The sequence below is a fragment of the Pelophylax lessonae genome (assembly GCF_965119305.1).
Source record: "Pelophylax lessonae genome assembly, chromosome: 3".
NCBI classification, from domain to species: Eukaryota; Metazoa; Chordata; class Amphibia; order Anura; family Ranidae; genus Pelophylax; species Pelophylax lessonae.
This window is the reverse complement of record NC_138770.1, coordinates 343184645-343204145: the sequence shown is the minus strand read 5'-3', so window position 1 is coordinate 343204145 and position 19501 is coordinate 343184645. Positions and strand designations below refer to the sequence as shown.

General features: G+C 41.4%; 1 protein-coding gene across 1 annotated transcript in view; it reads right to left on the bottom strand.

Moving 5' to 3' along the window:
• COL19A1 (collagen type XIX alpha 1 chain) overlaps nt 1-19501 on the bottom strand; it is a 1241599-nt gene that overhangs the window by 387608 nt on the left and 834490 nt on the right. Inside the window, exons 19-20 of the mRNA XM_082249430.1 lie at nt 18028-18072; nt 2214-2255 (exon numbers count right to left, since the gene is read on the bottom strand). Of these exons, the coding sequence (XP_082105556.1) occupies nt 2214-2255; nt 18028-18072 (87 nt within the window). The remainder of the gene's footprint in view (nt 1-2213; nt 2256-18027; nt 18073-19501) is intronic.

Genomic DNA, 19501 nt, shown 5'->3' with positions numbered 1-19501 from the left:
TTTTTACTTTTTGCGCTATAAACAAAAAAAGAGCGTTTATTTTGAAAAAATAACAATATTTTTAACATTTTTTTATATGAAATTCCCCCCCAAAAATATGTAAAAATCAAATTTTTTTAAAATTTTTGGCCAATTTGTTTTCTGCTACCTATGTTTGGTAAAAAAAATCACAATAAGCGTATTTTGATTGGTTTGCGCAAAAGTTATTGCGTTTACTAACAAAGGGAAAGATTTCTGTCATTTTTGGTGGGTTTTTTTTAACGCGTAATGGCGGCGATCTGCGATTTTTTTTGCAGGACTGCGACATTGCGGCGGACATTTCGGACCCTTGACTGACATTTTTGACACTTTTGGGGGTACCAGTGACATGCAGTAATCAGTGCTATATATATGCACTGTTACTGTAAAAATGACACTGGCAGGGAAGGGGTTAATTTTATTGGAGAGGGAGGGGTTAATGTATGCCTGGTGCTTACTGACGTGTGGGGGGGGAGGTGACTGAGTGACACAAGGACAGATCCAGGGTTCAGCTATGCTGAACCCTGCAATCTGACCCTGCCTGTCACTTGGGAGATCCGCCCGCTTGTGTTTACACAGGCGGGCGGATCTCCACACTAGATCCCCGACGATCGGGGAAGAGCGGCGGCGATCGCCGCTGCTCCTCCCCTGGCCCGACTCCCGTTGTGACTGAAGACAGCGGGAGCGAGCCTCCAGCGGCGCGCGCGCCGCCGCCGAGAAGGGGGAGTGCCACTTTGCCGCAGTAGTACTACGGTACTCAGTGGTAAAGTGGTTAATGCTAAGCTCCCAGAAGTGCTTATATACAGGTAAAATGCATGCATGTTTACTATTCCACATGCCAAAGGATTTATAATTCTCTGCAGCCAGTCATATAGTTTCCACACATTTCCACACTGCACAGTAAAACATGTGATGCACAATTGTTCTGACTAAGCAATTCAACTTCTTGTCCCTAAAATGAGCTTCTTCTGTCATCTCTTCATCCCAGATTATTTATTGGACAGTGAAAAGGCATGATCACCTATGTGCAATTAACAGGGTTTGTCTGGGAGTGCCTAGGTCCTTAGTCAGTAGGATGTACAGTAGTTTATCCAGACAGTGGCCTTCCCTGGCTGGTGAAAGCCTAGGCTAAGCTTATGGCGAGTGGAAGTAAAGAAGTACACTTAATGAATGGGAGCTGAGCATAAATGTTCTGTGATGGATGTTTTTGGGTGTTAAGGACTGTTATGTTCCCAAATATTTACTGTAAAGCAAAGCAGAAAATGAAGATCCAGATTCTTCTCTTCTTGTGTGCCTGTCTGTTACCTATATCTTGCTAAATGAGCATACAGCTGGTTTGGCTGGGATGCAGCTGGAAGATGCTACTGGGTGAGAAGTGTGAGACCACTGTGGCCATGGGCTAATTACTTAAAAAGCCAGACCTGTAACATGTTCTGAGACTTATGTGCCCACACCAATCCAAGAAGGTCTGAAGCCTACTGGTGATACCCAAAGTTGACATATATAGTCTACATTACCCAAGCTCCTCTTACAAGGGAGCTGGCATAGGATGTGTTAAAGCTAAACCAGGAAGCAATAATGTAAACCAGGGAGTAACAGAGCAATCTTTCTGAAAAACTGAGATGTGTACAGCGGGATTAGCTGTCCAAAAGTAGAAATTCTATATCAGGTAAATTAAAAATTGAATGGCTGGTAAAACAGTAACCATATATGTAGTGTAACTTTGTAGTGGTTTGCCAGGAGTTCTACATTACTCTCTATAAAATGTTAGCTGTCTTATTATGCTTTTAACAAACACATTTGATCATATAACTAGTTTAAGTAACATGCACACTTTATTGTATTATTCAAACCTCAAGTTGAGGAGGCAAGTCAACATTTGGCAATATCTAGAAGGCATAGCTTTAACAATATTTTTCCTGCATATTCTGTCAATAGCATATTTACCGTAGCACACTTCTTAAGAAACAACATAGTTTTTTTTAGATGGTTTTATGATCATGAACCATGCAGAACAGCACTCACACCAGGCTATTTTGTTTCAAAATAATGATTTTACAGAAACCCATTTGCCTGTATTTATTAGCTTTGTTGCTGCCTGCTCTGCTGGCTAGGCACTAAACCTTATGGATTTTATGGCACCTACTTCACATGTTGTACAATTTGAAACCTAATTTGCGCTGTTATATAATTACCAATCCTGGCAGGCCGGGTAATCCTCTTGGACCGACGTCCCCCTACAAATCAAAACAATAAGAAAACAACTGGAATAATCCTTGTGAAAAACAACATTTACCAAGTCCCTGCAAGCTTACATTTTACAAAAGAGCATCAAACTAATGTATTTGGAGCAGGGACGATAAGCACTGTAATTTCTATAATGAGGATGGGTTTACTATACAAAAACGAGAATAAACGACACATTAAACACTAATCAAGTTCTTGCACTGGACAAATTAGAATTCATCATAAATATGCATTTGTTATAAAATAGCAGTAAATGTAATAAGGCCAGGATGGATAAGATCATCATTCTTCCAAGCTACATAAGCTGCTGTGTTTAGTTATTGTGGATTGCTTTAAATCCACAATTTACATACGAATTGATAACAGCAGTGAAAAATTATACATAAGGTCCATGTGTCTACTAAAAACACAATACAATAGGCTTTGCACATGCAACATGACAAATCAAAGCTGCATAAAGTAATTTGTGGACTTTGACAACCACTTTATTTCTTTCTTGGAAAATATGCTATTTTGCTGACACATACATACACCTCTGTTTTCAACAGGATGAATGACAACACATTTGGCAAACAATTTGTCAAAAATAGCTTACTGTAGTTATTGCTACATGCAAATAAGATTCCAATTTCAAGTAGAATGGAAAGCCAGGCATATTTTTAAGAAAAATTTGTCAACTTACATTGGGATGCTTACATATAGTTTGTGTTTTTTTTTTTTTTGTAAAAAAAACAAAATACACTGTATATAAGGCAATTAGGCTGTTCACTTTCCAAAGGAATTTGCTTGAGAGCTTAGTGAATGAGGTTACTCTTTGCCGACATCTATCATCCAATCATGTGAGAAATTGAGTGTTCCTTTTTATTTTCTTTGCACATTTTGAGGGAATTTCAGAGACTTGGTTTGACAGCTCCCATGATTGGCTGGTGACCATTCAGGGGTATTCCCTATATCGCAAAGATAGTGAAAAAAGGGGGAGGGGTATGCCTGTATATCAAAAACAATGTGCAGGTAAATATGAGGGACGATATCACGAAAGGAGCTAAGTAGGAGGTAGAATCCCTATGGGTAGAACTTCAAAGTGAAAGCACTATAGGCAAAGTAATATTGGGCGTATGCTATAGGCCCCCAAACCAGAGGGAGGGAGGGGAGGGGGGCGGACCTCCTATCACAGCTTGGAATGGCAGCAAGGATGGGAAACGTCATTATAATGGGGGACTTTAACCAGTTCTGGACCGAAAGGATTTGTCCCCTTAATGACAAGGCAATTTTCAGCGATTCGAGACTGCGTTACTTTAACAGAAAATTGTGTGGCTGTGCCACACTGTACCAAAATAAAATTGATGTCCTTTTTCCCCACAAATAGAACTTTCTTTTGGTGGTATTTGATCACCTGTGCGATTTTTATTTTTTTTTGCGCTATAAGCAAAAAAAGTGACAATTCTGAAAAAAATAACAATATTTTTTCACTTTCTGCTATAGAACATTCCCCCCAAAAAATAAAATAAAAATCAATTTTTTCATCCTTTTGGGCCAACTTGTATTCTGCTACATATTTTAGGTAAAAAAAATTGCAATAAGGATATTTTAATTGGTTTGCGCAAAAGTTATCACGTCTACAAACTAGGGAAAAGATTTTTCATTTTTATTTATTTTTTTTACTAGTAATGGCGGTGATCTGCAATTTTTAGCGGGACTGCGACATTGTGGCAGACAGATCGGACCCCCAACTGACCTTTTTGACACTTTTAGGGGGACCAGTGACATTACTACAGTAATCAGTGCTAAAAATATGCACTGTTACTGTAATAATGACACTAGCAGGGAAGGGATTAACACCAGGGGTGATCAAAGGGTTAAATGTAAGCCTGGGGGAGTGTTTACTAACTGTGTGGGGAGGGACTTGTGAAATGATCATAGAGTCCTGTGATCCTATATGGAAGGCAGAAGGAACAGCAAATTCGCCTAAGGCTCGGCAGTTCCTAAATGTTTTGCAGGACACATTCATGGGTCAGATGGTGAGCGCACCGGCAAGAAACAATGCGGTACTAGACCTACTGATTACTAACAATACAGACCTGATCACAGATGTAGAAATACGGGGCAACTTAGGAAACAGTGACCATAGGTCAATTCGTTTCAGTATAAATCATACAAATAGGAAACACAAGGGTAATACAAGGACACTGAATTTCAAAAGAGCCCACTTCTCTAAATTGCGCTTTTTGCTAGACAATATAAAATGAGATAGAATCCTAAGAACAAAGAACACAGAGGAAAAATGTGAGTGCTTCAAGAACATGCTAAATAAAGGGATTGGCCAGTGCATTCCAAAGGGGAAAAGTTTAAAAGAGCTAAAAATAAACTTGGGTGGCTAAACTTCAACATAAAAAGGCATATTAAAACTAAAGAAAAGGGGGGGTCGTGGCGACCACCGAAGCTAATTGCCGCTTGAACTGAGAGCTCCTGCGAGGTCCCGGCTCTACAGCTCACTACGGCACATCACAGCGCCCTCTGACCGGCATCCTACACCGGACCAGATGCCTGACCTTCTTGCCCGCACTATGTCCCAGCGGCGGAGGCGAAACGACACTGCCTCGCTCAAGAAGATGCAAGAATTCTTTCCAGCGGTGCCCGCCGGGCGCCGCCAAAATGGCGGCGGGGACACTATACATGGCTCAGCACGGCATCCTCTTGCGGCCAGCACGCCGGACCTTCGGGGATAGGGGACGCACGCTCTTTCACCTCTTTCACATGCTCTTGAAGCATTTATACTGTGAATGGAGACGCACCTTGATTTGATTGGACAATAATTGATCACTTTAAGTGGACTTTTCTTTTCATTACTTTATTTGGCATTATTTTAATAGATTTTGGGATTGGAATAATTGAAAGCACCAAGCACTTTTTCAGAGTGATTTTATAAGGTTTAAATGTTTTTTCACTATTCATATTGAAGCACAATTACCACACCTACACATATTTTATTTGAATAATTTTTATTCATCCTTGAAGCGCACCATCACCCCCCTTTTTAATTGAATTTTAGACTGTTTTGTAGTGTCAGTACCGTGGTGCAGCATTAAGGAGGGATTTAAATTGTCCAGGATAGCGCAGGAACCACTCATGCATATACACAGTTGAAAATAAGCTGAGCGAATTCACCACATCTTATAATGCGATGGTTGATTCACATGCTCTGTACCAAGAAGACATGCACCGAGTGCAAACCAAATTGGTGGACTTAGAAGATAGGTCCCGTCGAAAACAATTTGAAACTCAGAGGTGTCCCCGAATCCGTGACTCCAAATCAATTGCCGCACTATGTCCGCAACCTATTTAAAAAAGCCGTCCCAGACCTGACTGCGGCCGACCTTACTATTGACAGGATCCACCGCATCCCCAAGCCCTCCTTCTTCCCGCAAGAAATTCCACGCGAGGTGTTAATGTGTATCCACTTTTCCAAGCAAAGGAAAGAATTCTTGAAGCTTTTAGCCGCAAAGACAACCTTTCGGACCAAGCCACCTCCATACAAGTGCTACCAGACTACTCGCAACATACTCTTCAACTGCGGAGAAACCTGAACCCCATTACTAAAGCTTTGCGAAACCACCGTTTCATCTACAAGTGGAAATACCCTGCGAAGCTCTGTATCACGCACCAAGGATCCACTTCCTATGCCACTACCCTGGATGAAGGCCTTCATCTGCTCCGCCAATGGGGGATAGTGCCGGACACTCCACCGAATCCTGCGCCCAACAGACATCCTTCTCCACAACATGTACAGCCGGATTGGCAGGTCGTTGCCAGAAGGTCCAACCATCACAGTTCACCCTCATAGAGGACGCACCCATTCCCATGCCGGGATCCCGGGCCCTCTCAGGTAACAGAGTACTTACTACCGTACTCTGACCCCACAGGCTTTGCAGCCTCAGTTGCTCTTTGGTCCCTTGGGACTTTTTTATTGTTCTTGTTTACTGTTTTACCATATTGCTGGTGCTCTTGTTTTTTTTTCTTCTGAAACACCCCTTTACAGTGTCATCTCCTTGACTATACCAACCACCTCTGCAGACTCATCGGATTCCCTTTGGACTCGTTTCTGAAGCTGGTTGAATTGCACCTTCACAAGACTTTTCCTCACCTCATCTTTGAACTGAAGGACTGAGTAAGTGCCTATATCCATTCCTCCGTACCTAGGTACGTTTCACCCACCAGACTTTGCATCTCACCTTCTACCACCCCTCCACTTGAACACCTCCGGTGTTATACTTTTCCCTCCACCGTACTACCATGCCTTTACACTGTCTATCTCTGAATGTAAAGGGGCTTAACCACCCCGCCAAAAGATTCTCCTTATGGGATGAAGCTGTACGCTCTAAAGCTGACGTGGTCGCTGCCCAGGAAACACACTTTCATAGTGGCAAGTCCCCTGTCTGCCGCCATCCAAAATACCCACACGTTTTCTTGTCATCGACTGCTGCTAAGAAGCGAGGTGTCCTGCTTGCCATTGCTGACTCTGTCTCCTTCACAGCCTCTAAGGTGGTGACGGACACAGAGGGGAGATACATCATTTTGGTATGCTTAATGGACAACTGTCTATATACCATTGTAAATGTGTACACCCCTAACTCACGCCAATTGCGTTTCCTAAAAAAGCTCTGGGTCCAAATAAATAAAATTAAAAAGGGTAAATTGATTGTATGTGGTGACTTCAACCTGGTGGTGGACCACTCCGTGGACTCTTACTCCAAAAACCCTCTAGGGTTCCATCTCTAGCATCGTTGATCAAATCAGAGGAGGTCCACGATGTGTGGCGCTACCAACACTTTGACGAACGTGATTATACTTACTTTTCCCCAAGACACAGGACCTATTCTAGGATTGATTTGTTTTTAGTAGACACCCCTACGCTCCAAACTGTTACTGATACGAAAATTTCCCCCATAACTTGGTCCGATCACACAGCCATCCATCTATCTATTGACACAGGCAACTGCAATCCCTCCACGTTCCTGTGGAGATGTAATAATTCCCTCTTGACTGATCCAGAATCCGCCTCCTTGATCCAGACCCGCTTAAGGGAATATTTTGACCTTAACAACACTCCAGATCTGTCCCCTACTACAGTGTGGCTAGCACACAAAGCCTTCATTTGGGGCCTTTTGATCCAGCTTGGGTCCAGGCTGAAAAAACGATTTAATTCCCGCCCTACTGAAATATTACAAGACATGCACACTCTTGACGCTCAACACAAGGCGACACCATCGCCTACTACTTTATCCGAACTCACGTCTCTGAAACTCGACTTGCGCAGACTCCTATGGGGGAAAACATGACAAATTACTAGCACGTCTTTGACTAAATTACTACACATCTCATAACAAGGCCGGAAAATTTCTGGCCTCCAGACTGAAGGCACGTAGGGTTAAAACTAGAATCGACTCCCTGAATCACCCTCACTTGGGCGACTCTCTCAGACATCCACAGGCCATAGCTGATGCGTTTGCGGACTACTACAGCTCGTTGTATAATCTACACTCGGATCCTTCTACACCGCAGCCCACAGACTCAGACATTCACAATTTCCTCCAACACCTCAATATTCCCACACTCACTGTGGAGGCGACGGAATTCCTCAATGCCCCCTTCTCTCCCCTCGAATTGTCCAAAACCATTAAATCGCTCCCTGTACGCAAATCCCCAGGTCCGGATGGACTCACTAATGAATATTACCGATCCCTCCATGAAATTCTATCCCCGCATCTGCTCTCCATGCTTTCAACCGCGGCCGCATCGGCGTCATTCCCTCCCAAGATGCTACAAGCCCATGTGGTAACTCTTCCCAAGCCAGGTAAACCTCCTACTACCCCTGCAAATTTTCCGCCCTATTTCACTACTCAACACTGACGTTAAGATTTACGCCAAATTACTAGCAAATCGACTGGCCGTAGTCTTGCCTGATTTGATAGGACCAGATCAAATGGGATTTATTAAAGGCAGGCAAGCCCCAGATGCCACCAGGAGAGTGATCAACCTCACACACCAGGCGGAACGTGCTTGGATGCCTTCTCTGCTTCTATCTATAGATGCGGAGAAAGCATTCGACCGCGTCCACTGGGGATATATGAAAGCAGTGCTCGCTAAATTTGGATTTTCAGGTCCCATGTCTTCGGCCATACTGGCCCTCTACTCTTCCCCCTCGGCCAAAGTCCTATCTTCTGGTCTTCTCTCTTAAACATTTCTTATTACCAATGGCACCCGGCAAGGATGCCCACTCTCCCCCCTCATCTTTAATTTGGTCATAGAGCCTCTGGCTATCTCCATTAGAGACCATTCTATGATCCACGGCTTCAAAATCGCCCATTCTCATCATACTATTACCCTGTTCGCAGACGATGTTATCCTCAGTCTCACAAATCCCGTTGTATCCCTCCCAGTGGCCCACCACCTCCTCCAACAATTCAGTAACGTATCATACTATAAAGTAAATTTCACTAAATCCCTCGTACTCAATATGGGAGTCCACGAATCTACCGTTACACACTTAAAATCCACCCTACCTTATACATGGACCTCGGCAGAAGTTCCTTACCTGGGCCTGCGACTTACCTATCCCCTGTCCAACCTTATCCCCTCTAATCTCCGTCCCCTTATTTCCAATATATTGTCGGATGCACAATCTATATCCCGCACTGAACTGTCGTGGTCAGGCAGAATCGCAGCTTTCAAAATGATATGTTTGCCAAAAATTTTGTATGTGTTTCGCACACTCCCGATCCAGATCCCCTCGTCCTATATCAAAACCTTACACAAAATCCTCCGCACCTTGGTTTGGCAGAAAAAGCGTGCTAGATGCAATTATCTCCACATGATTCGTCACAAATCTGTTGGGGGCCTGGGCCTCCCAGATTTGTAGGATTACCTACTGGCGGCTCACCTTACTCGCATTAGACAATGGACCCCTCATTCCCCTGTGTCCCCATGGATACTACTTGAAACCCTCCTCTCTAAATCCTCACACATGTACCTTCTACTCCTGGCAGACATTTGGAAACCCCTATCCCTCCCCGCGTATCCCATCACCACTCAATCGACGCTGAAAGCCTGGCGGACCTTACTTTCCAGTCGAGGCTCTACCGCTTCCACTACCCGGGTGTCCTTTCCCCTGCAAACTCTTCAAATTCTCCTCCCCTATACCTCTCTATCTAATTTTATTGCGGCGGGTGTCCACACAGTGTTCCAATTGTACACCCACACGGATCTCAAAAGTTTTAGTCAACTCCAGACTGAATTTCATTTGCCTGTGTCAGCTAAATTTCAGTATAACTCCATTTCCAGTTTTCTCCGAAAACATCCCCCTCCCCAGACACACCTTCCGTCCTCCATATGGCAGTACTTATTTTCTACCACCACTAGAACTAAAGGGATCTCCTTGTTTTACAATCATCTTCAAAATAAATTGTCTTTTTATAAAACCTCCCACATGATTAAGTAGGAGGAGGATCTTCGGGCAGACTTCTCCGACACCCAGTGGCAAACCGCTACCCAAAGTACCTACAGAGCCTCTAGATGTGTGACGCATTGGGAACAGTCCCAAAAAATTCTAATCAGGTGGTATTTAACACCATATCGCTTGTCCAAATTCTATACCCAGTCAGATCCCCTGTGCTGGCGCAGTTGCGGCCAAGTCGGCACTATTTATCACACCGTCTGGTCCTGTAAAAGCGTGTTGGGCTTCTGGAGGAGGGTGTCCAAGATTCTATCTTCTGTTTCGAGGATTCTTCAGCCTGTCACTCCAGCCATGGCTCTCCTGTCTCTCGGCTTAGATAATATTCCCCAAGATATGCACACAGTATATACCCACATCCTGATTGCGGCTAGGTCCGCTATATCGAAACATTGGTAAAAATCAAATCCTCCCTCTCACCTAGAAGTTATCCGCCTAGTCAATAACCAGTTCTCTATGGAAAAAGCATACGCTCTCTCTATGTCTCAGGGGGCCAGGTTCACTCGACACTGGTCACCCTGGACAGCCAGCAGCTACTGCACCCAGACATTGTAAGGGAAATAGAATGTACCACACTAATCTTTTTACACTTTCCTTCCCAAGACTTGTGTGTCAACCCATCTAATCAACCATGCTTATGTTATTCCCATGTTTAACTCTGAGGTAAAAGTGTTTTATGGTATTTTCTGAGATTTTATACGGTTCTCTTCTGACATGTTAATGTGTATTGTTGCTGTTCCAGTCAATATTGGTAAACGTATATTGCTTGCCTTGTTTTCATTGTGTAAATTTTCAATAAAAAATATTGAAATAAAAAAAAAACTAAAGAAAAGGCCTTCAAAAAATACAAGGCTGAGGGGTCTTGGCAGCATTCCAACATTACAAAGAATGCAATAAGAAATGTAAAGGCAAAATCAAGGCTGCTAAAATAGAACACGAAAGGGACATAGTGGAAGAGATTAAAAAAAAAACATCAAGGAATTCTTTAAGTATATAAATAGCAAGAAAGCAAGAACACATTGGCCCCCTAAAAGATGACGAAGGGAATCTGGCCACAAAGGAAAGAGAGAAGGAGAAAGTGCTAAATAAATTCTTCTCTTCAGTCTTCACAAAATAATTGGGGGGCTACACTAACCCATCTTGTAATGTTAACATAAATAATACACCACAGGAAGCACCCCCATGGTTTGGTTAACAGAAGACAGACTCAGGACTAAACTTGAAAAACGTAACATAACTAAATCCTCGGGACCGGATGGCTTACACCGGAGGGTCCTTAAAGAACTCAGCCAGGTGATAGCCAGACCATTGTTCTTAATCTTTATGGATAGTCTACTGATAGGAATGGTGCCAGCTGATTGGAAAAAAGCCAACGTGGTACCAATATTTAAAAAAGGGCCGAGATATATCCCGGGGACTATCGGCCAGTTAGCCTAACATCAGTAGTCTGCAAGATTTTGGAGGGGATGATAAGGGACTATATAATAGACTTTAGGAATGAAAATGGTATTATTATTAGTAATCAGCATGGATTTTATGAAAAATCATTCTTGGCAGACCAATCTATTAACCTTCTATGAAGAAGTAAGTTGCCATCTAGATAAAGGAAGGCCCGTTGATGTGGTGTATCTGGAATTGAAAACTGGCTGCAGGGGCAAGTCTAAAGGGTGGTGATAAATGGGGAGTACTCAGATTCGTCGGGTGTGGAAAGTGGGGTTCCCCAAAGGATCTGTCCTGGGACCAATCCTGTTTAATTTATTCATAAACGACTTTGAGGATGGGATAACCAGCACAATCTCAGTATCCGCGGATGATACTATGCTAAGCAGGCTGTTATCTTTTATGCAGGACGTGTGAACCTTACATGCGGACCTGAACATAATAATGGGGTGGCTAACTACATGGCAGATGAGGTTTATTGTTGAAAAATGTGAGGCAATGCACCTGGGTGTCAGAAATACGAATGCAAGTTACTCGCTAGGCGATGATCCTCTGGGTGAATCTAAAATGGAAAAGGACCTGGGGGTCCTAACGGACATTAGGTTTGGCAATGGCATGCAATGCCAAGCTGCTGAAACCAAAGCCAACATAATTTTGGCATGTATAAAAAGGGGATTCACTCCAGAGATAAAAGCAATTATTCTGCCACTCTACAAGACTCTGGTCTGGCCACATCCTGAATATGCCGTCCAGTTCTGGGCACTGGTCCTCAGAAAGGATGTGCTGCGACTGGAGAGAGTCCAGAGAAGGGCAACAAAGATAATTAGGGGAATGGAGGACATCAGCTATGAGGAAAGACTACAAGCATTGAACTTATTCTCTCTGGAGAAGAGACGCTTGAGAGGGGATATGATATTAATGTACAAATACCGTACTGGTGACCTTAGCATTGGGAACAAACTTTTCAGAGAAAGGGATATCAATAAGACACGAGGCCACTCATTAAAACTAGAAAAAAAGGGGTTTAACCTTAAACCCCGTAAGGGGTTCTTTATTGTCAGAGCAGTAAGGATATGGAATTCTCTTCCACAAGCAGTGATATCATCAGAAAGCATCAATAGTTTCAAAAAACTATTAGATGGACACCTTAAAGACTACAACATACAGGGGTATACAATGTACGGTTAACAGCAAACACACACATCATAGGTTGAACTGGATGGACTGGTGTCTTTTTTCAACCTCATTAAATATGTAACTATGTTTGGGTGTTCTTTGCAAAGGTAAACATCACCACATTCACTATGCCCTTATTGGCAAATTCCCTTGAAATGTGCAATTTTCCTTGCACAGTGAAAAGCCTATTTGTCTCTACTAAATCAACCCCATTGTGTCTATATAATTAGAAGAATTTCTTAGACATGCAGCAGTTCACAACGTAGTAGCACATTTTTGTCTGTACATCTGTGCCTGGATTTACGAAAGTATCTCCAAGAAAGGCTCATTTTGCAGCATGATCTGCAGTGTCCAGGCACAGAAATGTGCTAAGAGCTGTGAACTGTATAACTTTTTGTTATGCAGATGGAAGAACATTTAAATAGAAGGTGTAAATAATGTAATAATTACTCTTCGTAGGCAATGCATTTTAAAGGTAATGTGATTTCTTTTACATTATTTATTTATTTACATATTTTTTGCAATGTATTTTTATTAGGGTTATATGATATAACTTTAACTTTACTTTAAATAGAGATGTGCAATTTGTTTTGGTCTGAATAGTAACAAATAGTAACGAATTTAAAAAAAATTGCTTAAAATTTGTTTTGTTTATTTGTTGATTTAGAATTCGGATCAGTCGAAAAATGATCGGCTGATTCAAATTCTGTGTGAAGAATAGCTGGTTGTTAAGCAGCGGACTGGAAAGCTGGCTGCTGCATCCTTACCAACTGATAATCATTAGCTGTAAGTGGGCTTCCCAACTGACAGCTGAAATGTAAACAAAACAATGTCGGCAATACAATTTTTTTTAAAAAAACAGCGTGGGTTCCCCCCCAATCCATAATGGCTATACCAGACCCTTAGCCGATCATGTAGACCAGAAAAGGGGGGGGCAAGCCCCCCCCTTCAAAGCCATATGAGGCCACATGGTGGAGTGCTTTGGGGCACTGCCCCCGCGCCCCAAGCACCTTGTCCTCTTGTTGGTGGGGACAGTGGTCTCTTCCCCACAACCCTGGGCTGTGGTTGTGGGGGCCAGCGGCAGGGACTTATTGGACTCAAGGGGGCCCCCAGATCCTGATCCCCATGTGAATAGGTACCTACAGTATTCACCAAAAATGTGTAAAATGTAAATAAAGACAGTAAAAGAGTTTTTGTCAAGTCCTTTATTAAAAATAAAAAAGCAATGCCCCCCCCCCTCCCATGTAGATGCTTACCATTGCAAACTCAAAAAAAAGAAAAAACCCATATAAGAAATGCCGCACCGTCTAACCCAAAAAACAGAGACAATAAAAAAACCTATATAAGAAATGTCAGACAGAGGAGCAGGCAGTCTGCAGAAAGCGTTTAACGAGGTCAGAAGCTTTTCATTTTTTTCCGGTTTGGCGGTGCGGCAGGCAGCGTGAGATGAATCTACATTAGGGGGGACATTTATTTTTTCGTTTTTAATAAAGGTATTGTCAAAAAGTCGTTCACTGTTTTTATTCACTTTTTTCATATTTTTGGTAAATGTGTAGGGGTACTCTTCCCGCAAACCCCACAACCACCACCTAAGGTTGTCAAGAAGAGACCTTTGTTCCCATCAATATGGGGACAAGGTGCTTTGGGGTGGGGGGATGAGCACCCCCAAAGCACCCACCCCACATGTTAAGGACATGTGGCCTGGTATGGTTCAGGAGGGGGGGCACTTGCTCACCCCCCCTTTCCTGGCCTGCCAGGCTGCGTGCTTGGACAAGAGTCTGGTGTGGATCTTGGGCGGAGCCCATGCTGTTTTTTAAAAATATTTCTTAAAATCCATACCAGACACGAAAGGCTTGGTATGGACAGGGGGAAAAAGGGGGGTGCCACGCTGCTTTTTCTTTTTAAATGGCTGGGCGGGCCATAGCAACTGCAAGTCAATTTAAATCTTGTTTTTTTTTTCTCTTTAGAAATGTCATTTTTGCTACAGTATGTTCTATGCATAATACAGAAGTGCCACTTTACAGGCAGACTAAGGAGACCCCAAGGCACTATATTAAAGGAATTTTTCATTTTTATTGTTTCAGTTTAAGTGGGGTTTCCACTTTCAGTGAAACAAGAAAATTGAAAAATTCCTTTAGATATTGTGCCTGGGTGGTCTCCTTAGTCTGCCTATAAAGTGAAACCACACTAAACAAATTCCAAAATTAAACAAAATTTGTAACATAATGAATATTTTCAAAACTAAACAAATTATTATTTTTTTTTCATTCTGCATATGTCTTATTTTAAAAGAAGTCAGATTATAATCAAAACATACTTTTCCAAGGGGGATCAAAGTGCCAGGCCATATACAGTATCTCAAAAAAGTAAGTGCACCCCTCACATTTTTGCATATATTTTATTATATATTTTCATGTGACAACACTGAATAAATGACACTTTGCTACAATGAAAAGTAGTGAGTGTACAGCTTGTATAACAGTGTAAATTTGCTGTCCCCCCAAAATAACTCAACACACAGCCATTAATGTCTAAACCGCTGGCAACAAAAGAAAGTACATCCCTACGTTAAAGTGTCCAAATCGGGCCCAATTAGCCATTTTCCCTCTCCGATGTCATGTGACTTGTTAGTGTTACAATTTCTAGGGTGTGAATGAGGGGCAGGTGTGTTAAATTTGGTGATATCGCTCTCACTCTCTCATATTGGTCACTGGAAGTTCAACATGGCACCTCATAGCAAAGAACTCTCTGAGGATCTGAGTTGTTGCTCTATATAAAGAGTACCTAGGGTAAATGAAGTTTGCCAAGACCCTGAATCTGAGCTACAGCATGGTGGCCAAGACCATACAGCGATTTAAAAGGACAGGTTCCACTTTTATTGAGTGCACGTGCTCAGCATCATATCCAGAGGTTGTCTTTGTGAAATAGACTTATGAGAGCTGCCAGCATTGCTGCAGAGGTTGGAGGAGTGGGGGGGGGGGGGGGGTCAGCCTGTCAGTGCTCAGACCAAATGCCGCACACTGCATCAAATTGGTCTGCATGGCTGTCATCCCAGAAGGAAGCCTCTTCTAAAGATGCACAATAAAGCCCGAAAACAGTTTGCTGAAGACAAACACACTAAGGAAATGAATTACTGGAACCATGTCCTATGGTCTGATGAGACCAAGATAAACTTATTTGGTTCAGATGGTGTCAAGCGTGTGTGGCTGCAACCAGGTGAGGAATACAAAGACAAGTGTGTCTTGCCTACAGTAAAGCATGGTGGTGGGAGTTTTATGGTCTGGGGCTGCATGAGTGCTGTCGGCACTGGGGAGCTAGAGTTCATTGAGGGAATTATGAATGCCAACATGTACTGTGACATATTGAAGCAGAGCATGATCCCCTCCCTTCAGAGACTGGGTCACAGGGCAGTATTCCAACATGATAATGACCCCAAACACACCTCCAAGACGACCATTGCCTTGCTAAAGAAGCTGAGGGTAAAGATGATGGACTGGCCAAGCATGTCTTTAGATGTAAACCCTATTAAGCTTCTGTGGGGCATCCTCAAATGGAAGGTGGAGAAGCGCAAGGTCTCTAACATCCACCAGCTCCATGATGTCATCATGGAGGAGTGGAAGAGGACTCCAGTGGCAACCTTTGAAGCTCTGGTAAGCTCCAAGCCCAAGAGGCATAGAGGCAGTTAAGGCAGTGCTGGAAAATAATGGTGGCCACAAAAAATATTGACACTTTGGACCCAATTTGAACATTTTAACTTAGGGGTGTACTCACTTTTGTTGTCAGTGGTTTAGACATTAATAGCTGTGTATTAAGTTATTCTGAGTGGACAGCAAATTTACACTGTTATACAAGCTGTACACTCACTACTTTAACCTCCCTGGCGGTATGATTCTTTCGGATTTTAGGTGCTGAAAGCGGTACCATTATTTTGAATGTAATTCTAAAGAATGAGCAGCCCAAACCAACTATTTACATATGATTTTTTTTTTTTTTTTTTTTTTTACTGTACGTTCTTCTTTATAACATCTCGGGTATGATAAAGTTTGAAACACAAAATCATAAATTATAATATAATAAAAACTATAAATAAGTTAAAGTATGTATACATATATATACATATATATATACACATATATATATATATATATATATATATATATATATATATATATATATATATATATATATATATATATATATATATATATATACATAAAAAAGCAGGAAAGGGCACTGGGGGGCAAACTAATGTGAATTTATTTTATTTTGCATTGTATCAGTGTGTTTGGTGTGTTTTACATTTGAATTTGCCGCCGGTTCCACCACCCTGCGAACGTCACGTCGCAGGAGACGGACGCTGGGGCACACACAGAGCATCGGGAGGAAGATCCGCTGCCACACACTGCCGGGATACATCGCTGGATCCTGGGGACAAGGTAAGTAACCCCTCTACCAGGATCCAGCGATCTTCCTAGCGGTACCCCGAGTGTGGCTCGGGGTTACCGCTTTTGGCACTGAAATTTAACCCTGAGTCACACTCGGGAATACCGCTAGGAAGGTTAAACTGTAGCAAAGTGTCATTTATTCAGTATTGTCACATGAAAAGATATAATAAAATATTTACAAAAATGTGAGGGATGTACTCACTTTTGTGAGATACTGTATTTTCTGAAAGCAAAGAATTCATAAAAATGATAAACACAGTAATATCAGCAATAAACATCAAACGTAATATAAAATATGATTTTGTATGTCCCACCATACCAGATTTAATGAATAAATGAGGAGTTCCCCTATGCCCAGCCTCACTAAATAAAAAAGATGCATGAAGAAGCAAAATGGATAATGTGTGCTCATTATCATAGGAAGGGGTGGGGGAGAAAGAATAACTAATAAAAAGGAGGGGGTTGTCGGGAACCCAGGTTCCAAACATTGAACCAGGCACCATGGCCCTCTCACACATGCTAATGAAAACTTCAGTATAATTGAATACAAATCCAAACACAACTTAATAAATGCACAGTACTTTGATGGAGGGCCTACATTTTTGAAAATCGGTAAAAGCCTCCTCATGTAAGGCTGATTGAAAACCCTGTTTTACATTGCAGTGTCAGCTTCTTGTAACTTTCTCACTTCATGTTCCAGTCACCAAAATCTTAATTACAAGCTTGACTGGGCAGAAAATAGTTTACGAAAAAAGAGTTCAACAGCTCTGTACAAATGTATGCACATTAGGCAAAAATGAATAAACATATTAATAATTATCCTAGGAACACATTACTTATCTTCACTACTAAACAATTTGCTATATATGGAAACTGTGAAAATGCTATGCATTTTATACCATGAGGATGGTGCTTGAAAAACAGCTTTGTCTATAAAATGTAGTATAAACATGAAAGCAGCTGTGTCTATATAGTGTTTTAATTCTACACTGATTTACAGACTGACTTTATAGACTTGAATAGAGCCACCCGTGGAGTAAAATACTGCCAGGAAAAGACATCACAGGAACAAATAAGCGAGACACAATTACTAGACATTTGGCACAATACATCTGAAAGCAAAGAGCCAAAAAACCCTGGAAAACAAACAGCACATAATGAATGTCAATTCACTTTGCTTTCTGCAAACGTTACCTTTTCTCCATTTTGACCTGGAAGTCCATCTTGTCCTTGCAAACCCTGGATCAAAATACAATTGCAACAGTTTTTGAAACATAACCTCACTTTCATCTGTGCAGAGAAAAAAAACATTTAAAATAAAATATTCAAGTAAGCTATTCCTGGTGCTTGTATTTTCTTGGTTGGTTAGTCCATTTTCGAAATGATATGTATCATCTTTTCTAGGTACTGGTACACTGAATTACTTTTCATTTTTTTAACGCTCCACTTGACTTCTTAGTTGTACCTACATACACATTACTTCTACAGTGAGAATATTAATTTATTTCAATGCACTGTAGCGAATGCAATGTTAGAAGATTGCCCTTGCCATAACAGAAGGAGTGAACCTAAACTGTCTGTTTTTTTTTTGGGGGGGGGGGGTAGACAACTACTGCAGTGGGCTGTAACCACCACATTATTAAGAGATTAAAGAAGCCATCTTTGAAAAATGTAATACTTAGCTTTGGCGCTGATAATGTTCAAAGGCAGGATTTACGCAACTCTGGTAAAGGTGCTTCTGCCCAACTGTATTTGCTCAATCAGATGAGCCAAAGTAATTTTTCCTCCATGGTGGCATGCTTATCATGAAAAAAACAAAAAAAAAAAAACTATCCATATCCATAATGAACCATACTATATTATGAATCCTATATCACACAATTAAAACTGTGCAGTAGCAATATGTTGTTTTCTTCTGAATATCTTCTTATTGTACATTAGCTTGACAACTAATCCAGAAGACATCTTGACAAGGAGGATATCTTGACAAAGTCACTTAAACATACTTCACTCTAGGGTAATTACTAATAGCTAGGCTTTGGGAGAGGCAATGGGAGCTTTCCAGATCATGATATAAGAGCCCAGATCAAATATTTTGGCCCTACAGCAGTCATATTAGCTGCCTCAGTAGTAGTTGCACTGCTCAGTGTCAAATTACTGTCATAAGCACCATCTGAAATACCATTAGTACATTATGCCAAAGAAAATATAATAGAACTGTACAGACATAGTCGATGTAACAAGAAATGCTGATATGCAAAGTCCAGTAGACAAAAACAATCAGATTGTAGTTTATTACTGTCAGGCTACTATATGAGAAGCTTTTTAATTGGTTGCATTTTTACTTATTTTTGTATTAGCAGCAAGTTCTTAACTTTTCTGTATCATCAATTAACTAAGTTATAATGACTGTTATGTGCCAGATTTTTCTCAGAAATTAGAAACAATAGGAGCTAAAAATCAACACTTAATAGCTGCAAAGAAAAAACATTATAGCAAATAACAAATGCATATCTTAGTGAATTGAGCGTTTTAGTACTGACTTTTATGCAGAAAAAAAAACATCCTTATGCATTTAATATATAACTGAAACAAACTTTTGTGGGGGATTTATTTGATTTTTTTTTTGTTTTGTTACTGTAAGCCTGTTCTTTACTCACAAGAGTAG